The following is a 24,292-nucleotide window of genomic DNA, read 5'->3' on the forward strand; positions in this document are numbered from 1 at the left end:
CTTAACATTGAGATGAAAGAAAATGATAAGTGTGTTATAAAAAAACTTTAAAAAAGTTATGCCCCACCAGATGGTCATCGAGATTTGATTCTCTAATTGCCATTAGATATAATCTCTCAACAGTTATGAGCTGTTTGTCAAAAATTATTTTAACATCAAAAAAGAAAAGTGAAATAGATGAAGGTGTAGATCTTCGTAAAAAAATGGATTCATTTGAATTTGTTGCTCTATTAGTATTTCAATGCAAAATTTTAGAAAACGTCAATTTGGTCTCAAAAACTTTACACAGTTCAAATATTACTTTAGATGAGGCTTGTAAATAATGGATGGAACATCTAAAAGACAAATTTCAAAGTATACGTTACAATTTTGAACAAATAATGGAGGAATCAAGGAAATGTCCTGATACCTGGAAAATTAACAATTCTTTTTCAAATAAACGTATAAAAAAAGTGAAACTGTTTCATGACGAATTATGTGAAGATACCGTTTTCAAAGTTCCCACTGAAAAATTTAAAACAACCGTTTTATATAATATTTTAAACACGCAAATTAAAGATAGGTTTGAAAGCATGAAAAACGTCAGAAACTATTTTTCTTTTCTGGAACCACAGGAAATGTTGAATAGTACAGCCGAAGAATTGGTGGAGGCAGCATCAAAGTTGGCAAACAAATACGAAGAAGATATTTCTAGTGCAATCTGTGGTCAAATCGTTAGTTTTAAAAACATTATTGTCGGTGAAATTATTCAGCAAAAAATAACTAAAATTACAGATATTGCTAAGTTTCTGTTTATGGACAATAATTTTTTAACGAGTAGTTTACCAGATATTTGCGCTGCGTTACTTCTATTTTTAACACTTCCAGTGACTTCTTTATCGGCAGAAATATCTTTTTCTAAATTAAAATTAATTAAATCATATTTGGGAAGCACGATAAGTCAAACACGATTAACCAACTTAGCTGTGTTGAGCATTGAGTGTGATCGATCCCAAAAATTAGATCTCGACACAGTCATACGCGAATTCATGAACTCTCGACAACGTCGAATGAAGCCAGTATAATCAATTAACAATTTTTAAAAATCATTATGTGTATAAATTATTATTATTTGTAAATCTGTGTTATTCGGCACCATTACTGGTAAACCAGTACTTTCATATTAATTTTACATCACTTTTTAAATTTGGCGTATGGGGGCGCTTACTATAAACTGCGGGGAGGCGCAGTGGAAGTTAGCTACGCCACTGCTCCTAGAATGTTTTGTGGATTAAATTAAAATGAAATTTTTATACAAAACGATAAACAAAACAAAAAGTGTATCAAATTTCCACACTTCGTCCAGTTCCAGACTATACAACTCCTTCTTAACACACCTAACTCCAAATCTGTCAAATATATACAAAAACCTCCGGTTCGAGTGAATCACGTAAACCCGATTCGTACAATAATCGAAGAAATGTCGGCCGATCGTTTTTGTCTTGACGAGATCCGCAGTGTGAAATTACTCGGAACAACGAGTCGTCGTTGCGGCGCTGGGAAGGTAATGATGTCTTTGCGTTCATCCTGTGAATGTTCCAAGGCGATAACTCAGCCATAAAAGAGAGCAGAGTCGAGAAAACGATCTGAACGCATGCAAATAAAACAGACACGATTTAAAAGATGAATGCATTTAGATGCAAGGTTGTGGGGAGCCGAGTGGTGAGGGTTTCATGGCTCTCGTAACCCCGAAAGCAAGCAAACCGTCAAGATGCGACCTTCGAACGAAATCGTAGTTGTTGATAACGGGATTTTAAAAATGTTTTTTGTGTTAAACCACACTAATTAAGATATCCCGAGTGTGTGAATAATTTAAATTGAATTGACATGGAGTTATGCAACCAATTTTACAACTAATGCGAAAACGTGTTATTTAGGATGAATATGGTTTTGGTAAACACGGCTAATCCCGTTAATTATATCTTCAAACTGTTGCGAGAATCTATTCAGAAAAAATGATTTATGGCTGCCTGGTAACAACATCTAATTTAAATATAAGTTCTAGTTCCATTATAAAATAGTTACGAAGACAATAGAATATTTTTTCGCCACCAAAAAATTTCCAGGTTTTTTGTAACAAATAAACAATGTGTTTATTTCTAGAGAAAAACGGGTTACATCACCGCTATTTAAAATATGTGGATTACACAAGATGTAGAGTAGATACGATTTTCCAAGAACATCGAAACACAAATTATTATTATTTTTTATAACTCAAATTCGATCCTAATTTCGCGATTTGAAAAAAAAATTGATTTGTTTTTAAACACTTGTGGATTACTGTGAGCTATATGTTAATTATGCCTGCAGGATGGTCCGAAAAAACACTAAATATAAGATCATCAAGGCTTGAAACCAGACTAACACACTCAACGCTAATAACAAAATTACAAGATATAATTGGCAATTAAATAGTGCGAAAATTTGAGGTATGCAATATTATAATTTTGACACCAACTAAAAATCAATAATTCGTGTAATTATAATAACGTAAAAAATCTCCAATTATTTTTTTAACTTGTGAACGTAACGTTTCAACGAAATGGTGCGCCGCCGCATTACAGACTACCAATTTTCGCAGAATCGTTATTTTTTTTTAATGAATCTATTTTAATTGAAGAAAACTCGTCCAACAAAGCAATTAGATCATGCAAGTTAGCAACGTTGGCTCGGATTAAGAGATTATTTTTGACGGAAGTCAAAGTTTGTAAACGACGGCAAAAAACTTTGAACATTGTGTGCTAAGTTAATTTTAGATCAAAAGAGAATTGTTTGAAAATCGATAGTAATTTCCATTCTACATATACAGAGTGTTTCATTTCAACTGATCGCACTATTCAAAACATTAAAATCATTAGCTTATAGCGAATCAGACGTCTTTTTAGGAACATCACAGCCGTGTTTGTGACGTTTCTGATGTGACGTTCGTTTTTAATTGGATTGCCCTTTTTTATATTTTTGAAAGTCTGTTTTATGTATACTCTAAAGAAAAGAGTGTAAGATACATATATCAAGTCAGGTTAAGTCTAATCAAGTCAGGTCTAGTCAGGTCAGGTCTAGTCAGGTCAGGTGTAGTCAGGTCAGGTTTTTGATGACATCACCTACAAATTTTGCGTAGTAAACGCTGTTTAAATTTTATAAAATAGCACAATCCTACACTTGTGGATTATGAATCCGCCCCGATGTATGTAACTAATCATGAAAAAATAAAATTCGCAAAATCAAATTTTAAAATTTTTGGAGAAAGCTGTTTTTGGACTGTACTTCAGAGGCGAAAATGAAAATTAAAATAACTCGATACAATACCAAAAACTGAATAAACGTAATTGAAACTTCCAACTTTTGATTTTTGTTGTTACTTTTAGTGTTTTGACTCCAAATAATTGAGAAACCAAAAAAATTCGTGATTTTCTGAAATATTATTTAGTTTTTATTTTTTCCAACCCAATTTTACATAAATAATTAAATATTTCTGGAAAAACTTGCCCTATTTCAATTTCTTTTTTACTTTCGAAACAATTTTGGAATTAATAAAAATTCTAAAAAAATTAAATAAAACCCAGATCAAGTCAGGTCAAATCGGGTCAGAACAAGTCACATCAGGTCATGTTAGCTCCGGTCATGTCAGTCCACACCATCAGTGCCTCAGGTCAGCCAGGTCAAGTCAGTCCAGGCATACTATGGCCTGGACTGACTTGACCTGGCTGACCTGAGCTGAACTCAGGTCAGCCAGGTCACATCAGACCATGTAAATATCAGGTCAGGTTAGCTAAGGTCAGATTATGTCGGCTGAGATCCTGAGCTAAGTCAGGTCATATCAACTCAGATCAGACCATATCAAGTTAAGTCAAATAAAGTCACAAGTTTTATCTTCTAAAATATAAAACAATCTCGTCCACGTCAAAACCAATTCTTCAGCAAAAATTTGTTCAGTTCATCAAGTTTTGTTACAACATATAGTGATTTTTAATGTTTTTCGATCTTGAATTTTTTATCGATTTATAGGTTTTTTGACTTTTCGATTTACCAATTTATCAGTTTTTCGACATTTTAGTTTTGGGATTTTTCAACATTTCGATTCTTAATTTATTTACTGTCTCGATTTTTTCTTTTCTCGATTTTCTTTCCACCTTTCTCGATTTTTCAATTTTCGATTCTTCAATTTTTAGACAATTTAATTTTTCGATTTGTTAAATTTTAGAATTGTCGATTTTTTATTTTTCAATTCGACTTGTCGGTTTTAGATTTTTCGATTTTTCAAATTTTCGGATTTTACATTTTTTTATTCCTTAATTTTCCAATTTTTCGAATTCTGGGTTTATCGAGATTTTGATGTTTCGATTTTTCAATTTTTCGATTTCCCAATTTTCTCGTCATTTCAGTTTTGGGATTTTTCAATTTCTCGGCTTCTTAGTTTTTTGATTTTTCAATTTTTCGATATCTGTATTTATCGAAATTTCGATGTTTCGATTTTTTATTGCTCAATTTCCCGATTTTTTTTACTTTTCAATTTTTTTTATTTTTGATTTTTCGCTAGTTTTAACTTTTAATTTTTCCAATTTTCCAATTTTTCGATTTTAAGCGATTTCGATTCCCAGATTTTTCAATTTTTGGATGTTTTGATTTTCCTATTTCTAGGTTTTAGATTTTCCGACTTTTCAATTTTTCGATTTCCCAATTTTTCCAGATTTCAGTTTCAGAACTTTCCAATTTCTCGATTTTTCAGTATTTCAATTTTTAATTTTGTTTTTTTGTTTTTCAATGTTTCAATTTAGATTTTCCGGTTTTAAAAATTTTTGATTTTTGGATTATTCGATTTTTCCTTTTTAAATTTTTAGATTTCTTGATTTACAGAGATTTCGATGTTGCGATTTTTCGATTGTTCAATTTCCCGATTTTTCGATTTTTTGTTTTTCGATTTATGGATTTTTTTCACTTTTAATTTTCCAATTTATCTATTTTTTTAATTTTTCGCTTTTAAGTTATTTCGATTTCAATATTCAATATTTTGATTTTCCGGTTTCTGGGTTTTTCGATTTATCGATTTTCCAACCTCTCAACGTCTCGACTTTTCAATTTTCGATTTCCCATTTTTTCGAGATTTCAGTTTTAGGATTTTCCAATTTCCAAATTTTTCAGTTTTTCAATTTTTCAATTTTCGGATTGTTCGTTTTTCAACGTCCCGGTTTTCGGATTTTTAAAATTTTTCGATTTTTACATTTCTCCGTTTTTCAAAGTTTCGATTTCTCAATTTTTCAATATTTCAATTTTGGGAATTTTTTAATTTCTGGATTTTTAGATTATTCGATTTTACGATTTTTTAATTTTTAAAAATGTTTTCATTTTGAAAAATTTTTGATATCTCGATATATCGACATCCCAATTTTTCGGTTCTTTAATTTCCGGATCTTTTCATTATTCAATTTGATTTTTCGATAGGTCGCTTTTTTTAATTTCAAATTTTCCAATTTTTCGAATTTAAGCTGCATATTTGGATTTCTCGATTTTTCAAGTTTTGGATGTTTTGATTTTCCGATTTCTAGGTTATTGGATTTTTCGATTTTTCAGCTTTTTGATTTATTGATCTTCCAATTCTTGATGTTTCGACTTTTCAATTTTTCGATTTCCCAATGTTTCCAAATTTCAGTTTTGGAACTTTACAATTTCTGGATTTTTCAGTTTTTCGATTATTCAATTTTTCAGTTTTTCGATTTTTAAAATTTTGTTTTTTCCGTTTTTCAATGTTTTTAGTTCTTTCGATTTTACGGCTTCTCGGTTATAGATATTTCGGTTTTTCAATTTTTCCATTTTTATAATTTTTGATTTTTCGATTCTTTAATTTCCCGATTTTACCATTTTTCAATTTGATTTTTCGATTTGTCGCTTTTTTAAATATTAAATTTTCCAATTTATCAATTTTTAATTTTTCGATTGTAAGCTATTTTGATTTCTCGATTTTTCGACTTTTCTATTTTTCGATTTCCCAGTTTTTCCAGATTTCAATTTTGGGAATTTTCAATTTCTCGATTTTTTAATTTTTCGATTGTTCAATTATTCAAATTGTCGATTGTATTTTTTTCAATGTTTCAGTTACTTGAGCTTTAGATTTTTTTAAATTTAAAATTTTCCAATTTTTCGTTTTTCCATTTTATGCTATTTCGATTTCTAGATTTTTCAATTTTTCGATTTATCGATCTTCCCATTTTTTTGAGATTTCGGTTTTGGAATTTCTCACTGTTTCAGTGTTTCCATTCTTCAATTTTTTTGAGTTTTCGATTTTTAATATTTTTACGTTTTTAATTTTTTCAATTTTTTGATTTTACGATTCTTTAATTTTTTTAATTCAATTTTTCGATGTCTCGATATCCCGGTTTTTCGAGTTTTTAAATTTCTCGGTTTTACAAGGTTCCGATTTTTCAATTTTTCAACATTTCAATTATGGGAATTTTTCAATTTCTGGATTTTTAAATTTTTCGATTTTTCCATTCCAATTTTCAGTTATTAGCTTTTTCGAAAACCATTTTTTCGAGTTAGTGTTTTGACTCCAAATAACTGCGAGACAAAAAAATTCGTGATTTTCTGAAATATTATTTAGTTTTTATTTTTTCCACCTCAATTTTACATAAATAATTAAATATTTCTGGAAAAACTTACCCTATTCCAATTTCTTTTTTACTTTCGAAACAACTTTGGAATTAATAAAAATTCTAAAAAAATTAAATAAAACACCAAAGTTCGGTAGAATGCCTTAAAAGATTATTATTAAATATGCCAATAAACAATCTATTAAAGAACTTTTTCGTCTTTTGAAAAACCGTCAAAAACGCTATAATTCTATTTCTGGTATCCCAAAATTCAAAAACAAATTTGGAGTTAGTTGGGAATTTTTGATGATGAAATAAAGGCAGATACACATAGAATTAGTTTTTCTACACTAAAAACCAAAAAGTAATAAAATTTGGAAAATCTACCAGTGGTACTTTTACAATATTTCAAGCCTAATTTTTAATTGTATTTTTTTAATAAATGTAGCTTATAAACGAGTATTTGGCCATGATTTCCGTAGTACTTTATAAAGTTTTCTTTGAGAAAAAAAATTGAATCCCAACACACTTATATTTTCGAAATTTTTGAAAATAAGTATCAAAACAATCAAATCCGTCAATTTATATTAAAAAACTTAATTTTTTCAATAGAAACAAAAACCTTAAAATACCCTCGAATCCCTAACTACATATGTTATAAATTACAATTTCTTCATAATTATATATACCGGGTGTCTTGAAAATGGCGGTTTTATTTTCGGATAAATTTACATTTTTGAACTTTCAGTATTTTATTTTATACGAATTTGAAAAAGCCTTGAGTGCCAAATTGTTTTTTTTTTTTTAATTCGGGAGACTCTTGAGTACCCATGGTGTATTATTTTGGGAGCCCATGGAGATTTTTTTTGAAAATTATTTAAAACAATTTTGGGGACTTTGGTATTCTATTTTGGGAAAATTCTGACCCGACCTGTTTTTGAGTTAATTTTGGAACCCCGTTTTTTATTTGAAAAATTTAAGACAACTTTTAGAAAAAATGATAAAATTTGGAAACATTACGAACTCACTTATATGGAATTTTGAATATTTTCTATAGTGGTTATTTGGTTATGCTTTAATGGCTTTTTCTTGTGTTGGTTTTATTGTCAATAATTTATAAATGTGTTATTAAATGTTCTTTTGTTTATTTATTAATGAAAAATAACATCTTATTTTATTATTGATAATGCACAACGATGAATGACTACTGGTTGTTATGGTTATTGTCCTAAAAAAAAATAAAAGGTGTAGGTATTCATGTATTAGGTGCGTGCAGTGTTGCCAATTTTACTTTTATAAAAATACATTTTTTTCGTAATCTACATCTTAAAGATTTTTTTATTTTTCCAGACACCCGGTATATTGTATTTTTTAATTGACTGTGTGAAACCTAACAGTACAAATTAGTGACATAACTTACGTTTTGTAGAATCGAACGATATTAAAAAGTTTTTGAGATGACGTCATCAACGACTTTTAACGCCAATCACGAAGTCGCTGTCAGAATATTTCGGAAGTCAAGTAAACCATTTCTGAGAAAGTCAACGTCTCAGTTCATATTTCTAAATTTTTCTCATCTCATACAAGAAATTGTAAACTAAAAGCACCGAAACCGTATTCAAAGCACATTTTTAAATTAGCACTCGCGGGTATTTAGTTTAATGATTTTCTGCGATGAGGTCATCAAGTTCCTGGAGGGGATGAATAAATAAACTGGATGGTCTGTTACGTGCAAATTTCACGTTTTACGACGTCATGAATTTTTTGGAGAAGATGTAAAGGGAATTTTTGTTACGTGTTTTACAACAATCTTAACGATATCTTACGGTGCGTTTAAAATTAACGAAATAATTTCGGTTATGCTTGAGCCACTCGTGAAAACAACTTTGCGGAGATTCTTTCTTATAAATTAAAAATGACAAGTCAGACCAACAGACGGAAACACGAAATGTGCAACTATTATGCTTCTAGACATTACTAGTCCGGACATAAAACTGCACAACTGCGATATTACGTGACGGTTTATGGTTACGTAACGTAACATATGACACCCAGTAGATCACAGGAAGTACTTTTAGTGTAGTTACAAAAATAATACCGTCGCTCGCGACCCACTCGAACCCTGGATCGCCGTCGCCGCCGACCTCGCCATTGACCCTCATTTTTCGAGCACATCCCGTCCTTATAATCGCGGATAAAACAAATCGGAGCCACCCGGTATACCCGCGACCCTCCGCCACCACCGACTTCGTCCCGCTGTCCCCAATTTCGAAAATGTCACTCCCCGAAACCGTCCCGATTTCGCCCCGGAATCTTGCCCCAATCCGTCCCGAAGCACCCCGTTCCCAGTTTGTTTTCCCAAAGCACAAATCGCCGCTTTCGGCGTTCCGGCAATACTCACCGGTCGAGCGCCTTTCGCAAGCCTGACCGAAGAAAAGCCCACAGAAGCACCTCTCGAGCACCAAACCGCCGAATCCCGCTCGATTACGCTGTCCAGACAACCGCGAAAACTAAACCAAGAGATGGCATGAAGAAAGAAACAAACCGGCCGGCTTTTTACCGTGAAACTGACAACTCGGATGGAATATTCCTACGAGGCGGCATGCGCACAGCGCTCCGCAGCCCCCTAACCTCACAAATTCGAACGGAAAAGGCCGGACCCGGCCACACTTACCGGGGACGGCGAGACGGGGCTGGGGGCGGCCGGTCCGGTCCTGCGGCGCTGCTCTGGGCCGGTTCGCACGGGAAATCACTCGAAAATAAGCGATTACTTGCACTTACATCAGAGAAGTGACAACCGGTGTTCGTTCGATACACTTTGACAATGAACTCAGCTGACTAGGGAAATTGCATTGCGCAATCGCGCCAACATAAATCCGGCCGTAACGCGAAAATTGACGTTTTTCTAGGGGGATTTTCAATTCTGGGGGGCTGTGGGGCCGGCGGCGGCGCGCACGGACCGGCCGGGGGGCTATTTTGGGACGAAAGGGGCGCGCGGGGGAGGCGGCTCGGGGCGATTATGTCATAAATCATATGGTTAGACGTCAAAATCAGCTGTTGGATTTATCAGTGCATAACTACAAGGTCTGGTCGAGAAGTCGGTGGAAAGTGACGGTCGAGCGCGGAGGTTGCACAACCTGCTGGATGCACCTGTCACTAACCACCCTTACGGACCATCGAATTTTTTTTGTTCAAAGTTGGTACTTTACATAATTTTAAAAACCTGTGGAATTTCAAAATTATAAAAAAAATGTAAAAAAAAATGTAATCCCTGACGAGTTTCTGAAGAGACAAATAACCATCTTGATCAAATAATAATTATTTTCTTTTTAAATTACTATTGTCAAAAACGTTAAATGTCAAATGGTCAGCAAGTTTGTTTGGATGGTTGATACTGGTGGTGTTATTTTTTTCACTAGTCGTCCCTACAGTGGCGGTTTTTGGGTCATTCTTTTTTTTATCAGTGTTTGACAAATAGGGAATTGTTTCTTAGATGTGTTCTATCTAGAAATCTTATCTTTTTGATATTTAATTATAAATAAAATCACTTCTGTTTCAGTACACACTTTATCACAATTTTCATATTGTTGTCCCTAAAAATTCTTATTCCAAAATTAAGCTAAATTTAAATTTTTAATGTCATAATAGAAATTTGAACGTATGATCCAAATTTGAAAAAAAATACAAACAAACTGTCTGATGTCTGATTTGTTGGCAATTCTCTACTTTGAGCCCCATCGTTCTTTGTTACCGTGCTTGAGTTATTTTGTTTTTGAAATATTTTCTGGGGGAAAATGTAAATTTATTCGGTTGCCTATACCACAAAAGAAATGTCATAATGGCCTCAACTGACAACAGAAGTAAATAAAAAAGAATGCACTTTTGTCCCTCCTGTTTTTTACAAAAAATTGTTAACTTCGGTGAAATTGTGCACTCGTCACCGAATTCGACCCTGCCTACTCTTGCCCAATACCGATTATACCTTTATTTCGTGCGATAAATGCTAGATTACGCTAATTACTACTTATTGGCAAACGCCGCAGCTAAATTAGTGGTTTAGCCGACTTTTGCGACAAAAACCTGCGTTAATTTTTTATGAGCCGTTCCACTTTCCCAACTTTGTCGGAAATTTGATTTATTTCTGGCCGTTCCGTGATGCTCTTAAATATATCATGAGCCTTATTTATTCGGATTCGATCTGAGTTGCGGATAACACAAAGTGAATAATGCGAAGTCGCAGATTTAAAAAAAATATGTCGGCATAGAAACAAGCGGAATGATTAAGTGCACCCGCTAGCGCAGGCTATATATCTACCAGGGGCGGCGTCCGAGATGAAATTATTAGCCGACGAGATTTTTTATTTATTACTGCTAATATATTATATTAGGTTTGTTTATTTTGTCAACGGGGTGTGAAACTATCAATCTTGTCAATCTATATTTTAATTACTTTCATTGTCTTTTTTACTTATTTATTGATTTTTTGAATTAGGGTAACTGCGGGGTTGACCAAGTTATTAACGTATAAAAGTAAATTTATTTTATATTCATATTTTTACACTGTTTTTACAATGAAGTTATTTGGACGGATCGGATTGTGAAACCTCGCGACATCTCGCGGTGGCGGCTTGAACTGCGCCGATTACCGCTGCACGGAAACCTGTAATTCAAAAAACATTGTCCAATACACCGAGTGGCCAAACAAAAATTCGACTCACCTTTTTCTTCCAGAAAATGTAGTCCAGCCGCCGTCGACCCCGCCGGCGACGTCACATCGTCCTTGAGCACCCCGGGATGAACCTTAGTGTCTCTCACCATTTGCGCCGCCCCCAGCACCGTCTGCGAGGCCAACCTGTACGCCAAATCCCTCGGGAGCCCCATTTTTACGCCACCGTCAGCCAGCGCTTCTATTAAAACATATATCTGAAAAAACCAATGGCGTTTACTGAATTTCAGAAACTTCAACCCCTCCTTACATACGCCGGGCCTGAGCCGCTCAAGGCTGTAACAGCGTCCAAGAAATTCTCCGTCACTTGTTCACAAGTGCCCACGGACTTCAACAACTTCTGGGTGATTTGGGCGTCTTCGGGGGTGGTGCGACTGCCTGTGACGAAGACGGAGGCGGCGTTGCGCACTAGTGCTGGGGTGTTGGGCATGACTCGAACCACGCGGGATTCGTGGGGCAGCAGCTACGTTAAAAATTTACTAGTGTGTCGATAATGTAATTGGGGGCGGCGAATACCTGCTCCAGCTGCTTTATCGTCACCCCCATCGCAATCGACAGGAACAGTTTGTCGGCTTTGACCTCCGACTTCTTGATGTCGCCCAAAGCCACCGGGACCACCGATGGCTTGACCGAGACGACGACGATGTCGGATTTTTGCACCACGGGGACGTTTTCGAACAGAGATTCGGCTCCCAGTTCCTGAATAAAAGTCAAGGTCGCTAAAAATGTTGATATTTCTTTGGTTTATCAGTGATTGCGCACTATTTTTAATACACACGATAAACGTTACCTTGAAAGCTTTGGCTGAGGCGAGATCCGAGGGGTGGCAGCTGGAGATCATAGTTTCACCCTTGGCCAGACCTGAAGGGAGTTGGTTATAGGGGCGATAAAGCGGTGATAAGATCGTCGTCTACTGACCTGCCGAAATAAATCCTTTTGCTAAAGCCTGGGCCATTTTTCCGCCTCCGATAAAGCCAATTTTTAAAAGATTGCTCGTCATTTTGGTTTCGTGGCGTAAGCACAATCATGCAGAACGAACTGTTTGTGTCAATTTTGGTATAGCAAATAAATAATATTGGGAAATGATTGGAGAGAATACTAATAATATCTTCTTATCTGTAAGTGTGCTCGATTCTGAGGTAATTTTCCATCGATTGTAAATATTGTTGTTTTTGGAGCGATATGGGATGGAAATAGGGTCGTAGCTGGTTTTTGCAAAATAATTTTGGATATTTTTGCGTAGTGTGGATTTGAAGGCGAACTTTGCCCTTAGTACTTATCAGAAATTGCAAATAAACAAGATACAAGCTGTGACAATAAAACTCTTTTGTGTAACACAGAGACTTTATTTATTTACTTTACATAAATAATGCTTAAAATATCTACATGTATGTACACCTAACTTAGGTATTGCGATGATTAAAATACTGGACGTCAACGAGTCAACGAGTAACCGGCGTGCGCGGTAACAGAATCAGTGTACGTCGACATCTCGTATTTTAAAAATTTTCACTTTCTGCCTACTATATCATCAAATTGTTACTCGCAGCTAGACTAGAAAACACATACTTCCACTACAGATTCATTAAAAATGATAAAAACGTTTAAAAAATATACCTGTGCCTGATTTAAAAAATTGCTATATACAAAATCCAAACCAATGTTACAAGTAGTACACATTTACAAACGATAAAACAACAACACTTTACAAATTCAACGTTGCATTGTTTATTACTAATTATTTTCTGTATAACAACGTTTTATAAATTCCTATTATTGAAACGTTAGCGTCAGTTGCACTTTCAAAAGGCTTATAAAAACTCTAACATCACTAAGTGGAGTAGATTATGGATGGTTTGATTGAATGCATGGTTTTACTATCTCGCAGTTGTAAAAACGTAGAGAAAACTAAATAATGCGCGACTTTGAGCATGTTCAAAGGGCACTTTCGCTGGATAAAAAGGTTTTAGGACCCTCGATGGTTAAAAGTGGCGCCGCATTCTAAAACTTTCATTGGTTAAAAAAGCGGAATGGTACATTTTCATTGGCTGGAGGCGACGAGCAAATCGCAAAACGCGTTCGCCACCCGGACCACTAATGAAGCGATTTTAGAAGTTTAATTGCATTGATTTCTCGTCTCGGGTGACGTGACAGCGTTTTGTATTTATTTAATCGAAATGAAAGCGCCCTTTTTCAGACAGGTTTGAATTTTGGCCCCATTAATTAAAATACCTAACTAAATTTTATTATATTTAACAGTATTTGGAAAAATTAACTTAAAACATTCCTTCGGTGGACAGTCCTTCGGAAACCGTTCTGTTGCAATGACGGATGGAAATTCTAGCAAATGCTCCTATTGGATGATAAAGCACATCACAATTGCGCTAACTATTGACTTTAATAAGTTATCACTTTGTTGATCAATGTACAGGCTGTTTCGTCGCTTGCCTCTTATTCTAAGTACAATGTTACACTAAGTTTTGATATTATTTGGTTATGAAAGTTGCAAAATTGTCGGCAAGCGACGAAGTTTTAGCGAGTCGGGGGTCACCCAGCAGTCTCATTTCTTGCGGACTATGACGTAACCTCGATAAGTCCACAAATGCGATCGCCCCATTTCTCGACTTACCTAGATCGCTCATGACTAAAACGAACGAACGAAAAAAGAAACGGAAACAGAAACAACTAAAACAGAAAAAATAAACCTTTATTTTAAAATGACAAAAATATAAAGATGACCTATTTAAATAATTTATAAATATAGTGAAGCCATCTAAATATGCTGAATAAATAATACAGGGTCGATACGGAAAAATATGAAATACGAAAACAAGTTTAAAAGAAGACAGTTCCTATTCTAAAATGGACGAACAATTTGCATTCATTTACATATTCGCAATTCGCTAGCTTACATTTCGATAACAAAAAACGGTTTAAAAATGCGTTCCAACATCGCCCGAATTGCAAATAAAACGCCTGTTTAGAACGCAATAGTGAATACTTAACGCCTACAGAATTGAACTAAAATCACAATCCACTGACTATTCAGTCAAGCATTGTTTGCAAAATATTTTGATTTGTGAACAGCGTTAAAGCGACTACAATCTCGGCACGAGTCGGGCGCGTCCGAGCACAAACACGTTATCACAATTTCGTGTTTGTCTCGAGGGTTTTGAATTTGGTCACAGAGTCCAAATTCCGTGTGCCCGCCTGCGTACATCTATATTGGAATAATCTCGTTTGTAATGTCTAATGTAGACGTTCATCAAATGCCATATTTTTGCAAACTAGAGAGTTCATTCGCTAAAAGGATAGGGTAAATGCTATTTGACGGGATCTAACATATCTTTCAGACGCTTCATCACGTGCGAACCGATGTCTTGTACTTCTGGCCATTGTCTTAAGATAAAAACTGTCGCTAACACTATGAACACCGTTGTAAGAATTCTCACCCTGCAAACAAATAACACCAATACTTAACGAATCGCACACTCGGGGTAATAGTTAGTGGCAAAATCGACCAGCCGGGTTAAAAACAAGCGACGACGATCCAGGCACTGGTTAAACAAACGAACAAGTGGAGCAGGACGTTTTACGGGAAAGGTTTGTTCGAACAGTTCGAAATTCCCGCCAACTGACGTCAAATTGTAGTAGGCGGGGCCAATTAGTAATTTGCGGTCAATAGGAAGCGGCACATGGTGTGCCGCATACTTCCGACAATGACAATTCCTATAAAACTCCTGCTACCAAGATACATTTTTCGAAACTTCTATGATTACTTCTAGTTTCTATTTATGTATTTTTTTACTTATTTACGTAGACGTCCAAGATTGAGGCGCCGTCGCACAGCAAGCTCGCCGGTTAAGTTCAGTTGCACGTTACCAACACAAATCCCCAAAGTTCCTGAATCTCGAGACAAAGAGTGCGAATTTTCGTCGAGATTCAGCAACTCGAAGACAACCACGCGCCAAACTCAAGCAAAAACAAGTCAGTCTGGATTTATCAAAGAATTAATATATTTAAAAAGTCTAACGTCATTTTACAAATAAAAATAAAACAAATCCCTTTTACCTATCTGTCACGTTTTGGACACTGTCCTTGTAAAAATGGAAGACCTTGCGGCACTTATCGAGTATTTTTCTGAAGATCCATCCACGATTTCAGTTACAGTTACAGTTCTATCATAATTCCTAACATGAAAAACAACAAAAATAAAAAGTGCACACCAATCAGAAGCCACAATAAATGTAAACCAAGACTGACATTGATACTCGAAAACGAAGAAAAATTTTTGCTGAAGCATACCTGGTACGGAGAAACGGCATAATGATGCCGGCTCCCGTCGCCACTAGAAGGAGGACGACCTGGAGGACAGTGAGCAGGATATTTATCAATTTGACAACGAGAGCCCTAGCATTCGAATTATCCAGTCCTTCCAGCGTCACGTACTGCTGCTGCTGGAGAGCCTGATGCTCCATTTTTTGTATCTGCAATAACCCCGTCATAAAATAAGTCACAAGTCACCCCACCACCTGCATTACTTTAGTCTGACAGTGCTCTAATATTTCGTGAATGTCCCTGAGTCGTTCTTCGCTTTGATATTGCACTTTCTCCTCCATGTCGGCCATCGCTTGCTTCAAATTCTCCACTTCGTTCTGGTGGAGCTCGGTTAAGTCGTTGATTTGCTCTTCCAGGCGCTCGGTGCGGAAGCGCTCCTCCTAACAAAAATACACACAAAATTTTAAATTCGCATCCCACCGACTGCGCCATTTACGCGTACCTGCAACGCCGCGTTCAAATACTGTATCTCCTGCGGCAGCGACTTCATCTGATCCAGCTTCTCCTTCAGCACGTCGATCTCCTCCTGTTTTGCGGTGAGTTGTTTGTAGAGTGCCTTCAGCGATTCCTGATTGGATCCGCTCTCTTGTCCTCCGAATCTGCAGCGTTACAACAGATGACAGGTTTATCAAGCGTGACAGGACCTTTCCGACGTTATTGTTTTCGGCGCGGTATCGTAATTGACGTTCTGTATCTTTTCGGGTAACGAACGGGTGTCTTTATCAATTGGAATATGGATTTGCTGGAGGCTTGCCAATTCGGAAAGCGTGCAAAGTTTATGTTCATTCATCTGTTGTTCATTAATAGTTCGGATACGAGCGTCCGGATTCGATTGAGGGGTTTATTAGCGTTTAAATTGGTACAAAAATAAAACCAATTGTAAGTTGGCCGGGAGGTTTTACGTGGAAAGTTTGATGAAACGTGTAGGTTGGAGATTTTTATGCACGAGGTCGTTCGAATAATAATCTGCTTAAAAAATTATTTTCGATTGTAAAGTGTAATCATGATACAATCAATAACGAGCGTTACGAATCAAATTTTCCGAACCTTGGGGTTTTATGAGTTTTTGAATAAATAAACGGTTTTCATTGCTGCAAAGGCCATTAAAAAACTCGACTGATAAATTTTTCCATTTCACAAATACAATGATGTTGGAACAACGTGTAATAAAAATTATCAAAAATAACAAACCTCGTTTATTTTACGTGCGGTTACAACAAATTAATTTAAAACAAACAAATAATTTCAAGCAGGTTCAGCAATTTCACGAGGATTTTTTAACAAAAGCTGCCATAGAGCTCAAAAGAAACTCATTCGCAGAACTGGAAATTATGTTTTTGTCTGAAATAATAAAAAAAGATCTCATGTAATCAGACAGATTCTGAAATAATAATTACACAAGTCCAGTTTTTTGAATTAAAAAAAAAAAATACCAGTAACAGTGTAAGAAAAAAAGTGACCATGAGAGATCGAATTTGCGACCTTGGCGCTTCAACTAGTTGAGCCAATAAGTGACTGAAGGTTTATATTTTGATTTTTTTTGCGAAAATTTGGATACCAAGGATAAAAACCTCAAAGCGGATTCATAAACCACAAGTAGTATTTCCTATGCAAACATCAAAAAATTGAAAAATCTGAAATTCAAAAACTCGGAAAATCGAAAAATAGAAGTGAAAAATTGAAAGATAGAGAAATCGAAAAATTGAAGAAACGAAAAATTGAAAAATCGAGAAATTGAAAAGTCGAAAAATTGAAGAACCGAAATATTGAAATTTCCCAAAACTGAAACATCAAAAAATGGAAAAATCGAGAAACCGAAATTGCCCAAAATCGAAAAATTAAAAATTTTAAATATCGAAAAATCGAAAAACCGATATCTAAAACAGATAAGTCAAAAAATCGAAAGATCGAGAGAAACATAAAAAACTGTAAAATCTAAAATCGAAAAATTCGGAAAATTGAAAGATAGATAAGTCAAACAACTGAGAAATTGATTAATTGGGAAATCGAACAATAAAAAAATCGAAAATTGAAAAATTGAAAAGCCCAAATATCGAAAAATGGAAAAAACCGAGGAATCGAACTCGAGAAGTAAAAAAAATCGAGAATTAGAAATTGCCCAAAATACAAAAATCAAAAATTTTAAAAATCGAGAAGTCGAAAAATCGAAAGATAGAGAAAACGAATCATCAAAAAATTTAAAAATCGAAGAAGTGAAAAAGTGAAAACTCGAGATCAAAAAACTGGTGAATTTAAAAATTGAAAAATGGAGAACAAAACATCAAAAATTCAAAAAATTTAAACAATTAATATAGGGGAAAAATAGAGAAATTAAAAATAGAAAAATCGAAAATTTTAAAAATCGAAAGGTCGAGAAAATGAAGCATCAAAAAATTGAAAAATCTAAAATTCAAAAATTCGCAAAATTGAAAGACAGAAAAGTCAAATAAGTGAGAAATTGAAAAATTTTTAAATTCGAAAAACTGAAAAATCCCAAAACTTCAATGTCGGAAATTTAGGAAATTAATTTTAAAAATCGAAAAATCACATTTTAAAAATCGAAAAATCACATTTTAAAAATCGAAAAATTGAAAAACCGAAACATCTAAACCCGAGAAACCGAAAATTCGAAAGAATCGAGAAAACAAATCAACAAAAAATTCAAAAATCCAAGAAGAAATTGAAAATAGAGAAATGAAGATGAAAAATTCAAGCAATTAACCTATGAAAAAATCGAAAAATTAAAAGTAGAAAAATAAAAATTTTAAAAATCGAAAAAGTGAAAAACCGAAACATCTAAAACCGCGAAGTCAAAAAAGAAAGATCGAGAAAATGAAACATCAAAAAATTGAAAAATCTAAAATTTCAAATCCAGAAAATTGAAAAATTGGTGAATTTAAAAATTGAGAAATCGAGAAATCAAATATCAAAAATTCCAAATAATGAAACAATTAAAATAGACAACAAAGTCGAAAATTAAAAACAGAAAAATCGAGAAAGCAACATCAAAAAATTGAAAAATTCAAAATTTAAAAATTCGCTAAATTGAAGGATTGAAAATTTAAATAAGTGATAAAGACGAGAAATCGAAAAATAAAAAAAATTGAAAAACAGAAATATCCAAAAAGTGGAAAGTTGAAAAATCAAAAAGCCGAAAAATCAAAAAATGGAAAAACCGATTAATCAAAAAGTCGGGAAGTTATAATATCGAGAAACTGAAATTGCCAAAAACCGAAAAATCAAAAATTTTAAAAATCGGAAAATCAAAAATTTTATAAATCGAAAAATTGAAAAACCGAGAAGCCGAAAAATCGAAGGAACGAGAAAACGAATCATCAAAAAATTGAAAAATGTAAAACTTCAAATATAGAAAATTGAAAAATTGAAAAATCGAAGAAGTGAAAAATTGAAAAATCGGGAAATCGAAAAATTAGAGAATTTAAAAATAGAAAAATCGAGAAATCAAACGTCAAAAATTCAAACAATTAAAATATGAAAAAGAATCGAAAAATTAAAAGTAGAAAAATAAAAAAAAATTTAATCGAAAAATTGAAAAACAGAAACAGACAAGTCAAAAAATCGAAAGATCGAGAAAATGAAACATCAAAAAATTGAAAAATCTAAAATTTAAAATTCGGAAAATTGAAAAATCAAAAAGCTGAAAAATCAAAAAATGGAAAAACCGATTAATCAAAAAGTCGGGAAGTTAAAATATCGAGAAACTCAAATTGCCAAAAACCGAAAAATCAAAAATTTTAAAAATCGGAAAATCAAAAATTTTAAAAAATCGAAAAATTGAAAAACCGAAACATCCAAAACCGAGAAGCCGAAAAATCGAAGGAACGAGAAAACGAATCATCAAAAAATTGAAAAATGTAGAACTTCAAATATAGAAAATTGAAAAATTGAAAAGTCGAAGAAGTGAAAAATTGAAAAATCGGGAAATCGAAAAATTGGAGACTTTAAAAATTGAAAAATCGAGAAATCAAACATCAAAAATTCAAACAATTAAAATATGAAAAAGAATCGAAAAAAATTAAAAGTAGAAAAATAAAAAAAAAAATCGAAAAATTGAAAAACAGAAACAGAGAAGTCAAAAAAAAATCTAAAGATCGAGAAAATGAAACATCAAAAAATTGAAAAATCTAAAATTTAAAAATTCGGAAAATTGAAAATTGAAAAATCGAAGAAATGAAAAAAAAAGTCCCAAAACTGAAATGTCGGAAAACCGGGAAATCAAAACATTGAGAAACAGAAATATCGAAAAAGTGGAAAATTGAAAAGCCGGAAAATCGATAAATCGAGAAAACGAATCATAAACAAAATGAAAAATCTAAAACTATAAATTCAGAAAATTGAAAATAGAAAAATCGAAGTGAAAAATTGAAAAATCGAAAAATCCAGAACTCAAACATCAAAAATTCCAAAAATTGAAACAATTAACATAGAAAAATACAAAATTTAAAAACTGAAAAATCGAGAAACCCAAAAATCGACAAGTCGAAAAATTGAAGAAGCGAACGTTTCTCAATTTTCGATTTTTCTATTGCCCGATTAATCGTTTTTTCCTCTTTTTGATTAACGATTTACCATGATAATGGCACGATTTCAGAGCATTCAATTTTACAGTTTCAAAGTTAAATTGCAAAATGTTAAACAATTTTGATTATTTTTCCAAAAATTTGGATGTCAATGGTAAAAGCTGAACACGGATTCATAAACCACATGTGAATAAGTATCTTATGTTATAAAATCAAAAACAAAATTACTATTTTAAATTTTGCAGATGACGTCTACCATTGGTGGAGTAATGATTAGCCAAATTTTAGTTAACGAAACAGATAGACAGACAGACAGACAGATAGACGGACAATCTGAATTAAACTCCAACAAAATCCCCAATATTCCAACCGTTCACACTCGCCGCCCCCGAGCTCGGTCCGTCCCGTGCCATCCGTCACCTTCTCTCCGAATAATCGACGATAAAAATGTGACGAATGCGAGAACGCTCGCTATTTATAAATACGCCCATCCAATCCGGAAATTTTTAAAATAGCCCAACTCTAAATCATTCACGTGCCCGCGATCTCCAATTCCGACAATTTTTAAATTCCAGGCCACAATTTTCCACAAACTCCGTCAATAATTAGGACGCACTTTCCCAAGGTCCGCGTTTGCCATATTTTCCTGACGACATTTAAATAAAAATTAATTGCTGGCAGAGGGTCAACGTCGACTACTTGTTGCGCCCGCGAAAACTTTGATCTTTCTGTTTACCTGAAAGCGATTTTTTCGAACGATAAATGTTATTACATTCAAGAGTTATTGCGATTTTATGACTGACCGATGATGTTTTTATCGCTTTCGGTGTTGGAGCCTCCTCTGGGAGGTGTATACAATTTTACGGCAATTTAAATTATGACCGGCGAATATTTACATCATAATCGGAACACCTAGACTCAGGTCCCCCAGGACCTGGGGCTGGGTGTACCACTCTACGACTACTTTACCTTCCGATGCTGTCGCTGGTCACGCTGCTGCATTCGCTTCCTTCGTCACTAGGAAACTTGGGTCGGTGTGGTTGTCCCATCGACGTTTGCGACGTTGCCGTGTGCAACGTTGCCGGCAGAGTCGCCGAACCGTGATGCACCTTTTCACCTTGGTCGCTTCCCGTACCGCCGTTTGCACCGCTACCTTCGGATCCGGTCGCTCCGGGCCCTATGTACCACGCTACGGATTATAATCATGGTGTTACAGTGCGGTGCGTAGCCATGCTTGATTATGTTGTGCGTTATTATGCGATGTCTTATTTACAGTGGTTAAGAATAATTATAATATAAATACGGAATGTAGGTCAGTTGTATGTGTGGTAGAGGTGTATTGTTTTGGGTACGACGCGGTGTCAATTCGAAACTCCGTAATTAAATTTGGAGTGGGTCCGGGATTCGTCTTCGGAGCCACTTTATTCACGAGTCTCGTTAACGACACCACGCGATCACAAAATTACAGTATGTTGTATTTAGGGGAAAAACAGCTTTCCTGCAACTGAACTACACGGTAAACATCTTTGGATAAAATGTACAGTACCCGATATAAATTAAGCAAATTTGAAAAGTTGCTTGATTCATTCGTGGTACTTGGGCCGCTATTATCCGAAGTGCGTTACAAAAATTAGTGTTTTTTATTTTACAGTGTTTACAAGACATGCACCAAAGAGCTTACTTGAACTAATATAGAAATTACGGAAAGAAAAGGGGACCAAAACACCACCTATGAAAATTCGCACCAAATTATTCGCAGCACCAACGCCCCGGCAACTTGTCCACAAAGCTTGATTTTTTTACAAAAATAAGTAAATTCAAGAACAACAACCTCATCAAACCATGCAATAAAAAAAATTAAATAAGGTTTTCCTTGATACACACTTAAATCGGACTCAAAAATACCGCGGACCTTATTTAACCTTCGCTAACGTTGCAACCAGATCTAACAATAAACAATAAAATTACCTTCAACTAATATCAACATTAATAAGGGTCAATTTCCAGTAGCATTAAACGAGAAACAAATTTAGATTTCCAAAACTACTACTCGTGTGTCTACTTAAAAAAATCAAGCAGAGTCGTCTTCTAAATCTACCCCCGAACCAAACCCACCTACTACTAATTAACCAAAAAAAAAAAACTTACTCGACAGCTGGCTGATGTTATCCGCGCTCCCGAACTTGTTTTTAATTAAGTGGGCGAACTCCCTCGGTTTCGACATGACGGATCCGCTGAATCCCGTGATCCCGTCCCGAATATTTCCTCCCACGTTCCTGAGATAAGAGAAAGCCATGATTTTCGACCAACATCGCGAGCACAACAACTGATAATGATTGTGTGCGTATGGCTTACTTTAGTCCTTGACCCATGTCGCGGAGGACCTCTCGAGGGGGCCGGTGGCTCTGCACCAGGCCGCGGGTCTCCAACTCGTGCACGCGCTTCTGGTACGTGTCGAGCTTCTTCTGCAGCTGCGATATCACCTGGGCGCTCTTTTGATTCTTTTTCTCGAAGACGGCTTTGATGCGTTGGACTTGCTGCTTGTCGGCGTTAGCTGCCAGCTTAAGGTACTCGTTGACATTGTCTGAAACGTCGAGGCGGATTCATGAACCACTAGTACACAAAAATACTAAATCCGTCCCTGCGCGTGTTTGTACTTAAAATTTTACGGTTGCATACATTAAATAAGACACCACAAACAAACAGGTAAATTTGTACGCGTTCGTGCAATTAATTTAGATTGCTTTGTAAACACGGCTTTGAAATAACAAACTTGGGAAGGCGGTGGGCGACGAAAAGCAGAGACTGCGATTAATGAAGTTTCGATCCCGGCGACAAAAATCAGACGATTCCAATTTTATTTACCTTGTTACCTCTGGTAAAAAAAGGTCAATTACTTTGCCCGATTTATTCGCCGCGCAAAAAATGGGTCGCTCCTGTTTGTTGCGCTAACCCGATTTTTGACTAATAAAATTTTCGTTTCAAGGTGACTTGAGTTACTTTTGGTTAAGAGAGAGCGCTTATCGATGATTAGAGCAGAGTGACGTAATGGCGGAAACTTTGGTTAGGAGACAAAGAAATTGTTCGATAAAATTCAAATGGTGCCCTAGATCGGGTACAACTAATGGTGAAAAATTATTTGCTTGCATGCGGACGGCGGTTATCGTTGGAGTCCGAACAATCACGCTGGGAGAGTTCTCTAATAGCACGTTTGGTGGCAACAATAGGCCGAAATGGGTTAGAGAAAACTCGGGTGTAATTCGACGCTGTTCCTTATTGCTTTTTTCAGTACACGAGAGATACACAGGAAATTAGAATTTTCATAGAAGTTTATTTTTTTTGTAATGTAAATATACAAAATTTATAAGTCAATTTGTAATTTATAAATCCATGTTGAATTTTTTTCCTGGACACCGAGATCTCTGAAAAAAATCAAAATTGAATCATAATTCAACTTTTCGCTCCTTCAATTTTTCTTTGATATTTCAATTTTTCTAATTTTCAATTCTCCATTCTTTTATTTTTCAATTTCTCAATTGTCGAATATATATTTCAGTTTTACGATTTTTCAATTTTTCGGTTTTTATAATTTTCGAGTTTTTCAATTTTTGGCATTGCTAAATTTTCAATTTTTCTATTTCCCCATTGCTTAATTTCTTCGACTTCTCAATTTTTCAGTTTTTCAATTCGTCAATTTAATGATTTTTCAGGTTTCTGATTTTTTAATTTTTCGTTTTTCTTTAATTTTTCAATTTTTGCCGTTTCTAAATTTTCGATTTTTCTACTTTTTAGATTTTTTGATTTTCCCATTTCTGGATTTCTGGACTTTTCCATGTTTCGACCTTTCGAGTTTTCAGTTTTTTAATTTTTTAATTTCATGATTTTTCAAGTTTCTGGTTTTTCAATTTCTCAATTTTTCGAAATTTCAGTTTTGAGACTTTTCGATTTTTCAATTTCAATTTTTTTTATTTTTCAAGTTTTCAATTTTCCGATACATACTTCAGTTTCACGATTTTTCAATTTTTTTGTTCTTCTGTTTTTCGATTCTGCAATCTCTCGAAGTT

The 24,292-nt window shown here is 34.6% G+C and overlaps 3 protein-coding genes across 10 annotated transcripts in view; all 3 read right to left on the minus strand.

Moving 5' to 3' along the window:
• Positions 1–9,421, minus strand: part of LOC135127564 (sestrin homolog) — a 380,608-nt gene extending 371,187 nt beyond the window's left edge. The window contains exon 1 of one of the 2 annotated variants that reach the window (XM_064054033.1): positions 9,298–9,421. The gene's annotated coding sequence lies outside the window, so the exon portion shown is untranslated. Of the gene's footprint in view, positions 1–9,024; positions 9,163–9,297 lie in introns of those variants that run through there. The other variant, XM_064054034.1, reaches the window with a different exon arrangement.
• A 1,716-nt stretch (positions 9,422–11,137) lies between these two features.
• LOC135127567 (uncharacterized) lies at positions 11,138–12,428 on the minus strand. Its single transcript, XM_064054044.1, has 6 exons — positions 12,268–12,428; positions 12,140–12,210; positions 11,866–12,048; positions 11,600–11,812; positions 11,342–11,546; positions 11,138–11,283 (listed from the first exon to the last, which is right to left on the minus strand). The coding sequence occupies exons 1-6, from the start codon at positions 12,347–12,349 to the stop codon at positions 11,201–11,203; spliced, it is 837 nt and encodes a 278-aa protein (XP_063910114.1). The 5' UTR covers positions 12,350–12,428; the 3' UTR covers positions 11,138–11,200.
• A 246-nt stretch (positions 12,429–12,674) lies between these two features.
• The window catches only part of LOC135127566 (transmembrane and coiled-coil domains protein 2), a 65,946-nt gene continuing 54,328 nt past the window's right edge, over positions 12,675–24,292 (minus strand). For 5 of the 7 annotated variants that reach the window (XM_064054042.1, XM_064054040.1, XM_064054037.1 and 2 more), the window contains 7 exons: positions 22,584–22,812; positions 22,377–22,504; positions 21,198–21,417; positions 16,130–16,286; positions 15,891–16,067; positions 15,655–15,836; positions 12,675–14,802 (listed from right to left, as the gene is read on the minus strand). In XM_064054042.1, coding sequence (XP_063910112.1) covers positions 14,673–14,802; positions 15,655–15,836; positions 15,891–16,067; positions 16,130–16,286; positions 21,198–21,417; positions 22,377–22,504; positions 22,584–22,812 — 1,223 coding nt within the window. In that variant the 3' untranslated portion in view covers positions 12,675–14,672. Of the gene's footprint in view, positions 14,803–15,420; positions 15,540–15,654; positions 15,837–15,890; positions 16,068–16,129; positions 16,287–21,197; positions 21,418–22,376; positions 22,505–22,583; positions 22,813–24,292 lie in introns of all 7 variants that reach the window. The other 2 variants (XM_064054039.1, XM_064054038.1) reach the window with 2 other exon arrangements.

Source organism: Zophobas morio, unplaced genomic scaffold, assembly GCF_036711695.1.
Source record: "Zophobas morio isolate AGI-343-1 ecotype UQ-CSIRO unplaced genomic scaffold, CSIRO_AGI_Zmor_V1 ptg000012l, whole genome shotgun sequence".
Classification (NCBI taxonomy): Eukaryota; Metazoa; Arthropoda; class Insecta; order Coleoptera; family Tenebrionidae; genus Zophobas; species Zophobas morio.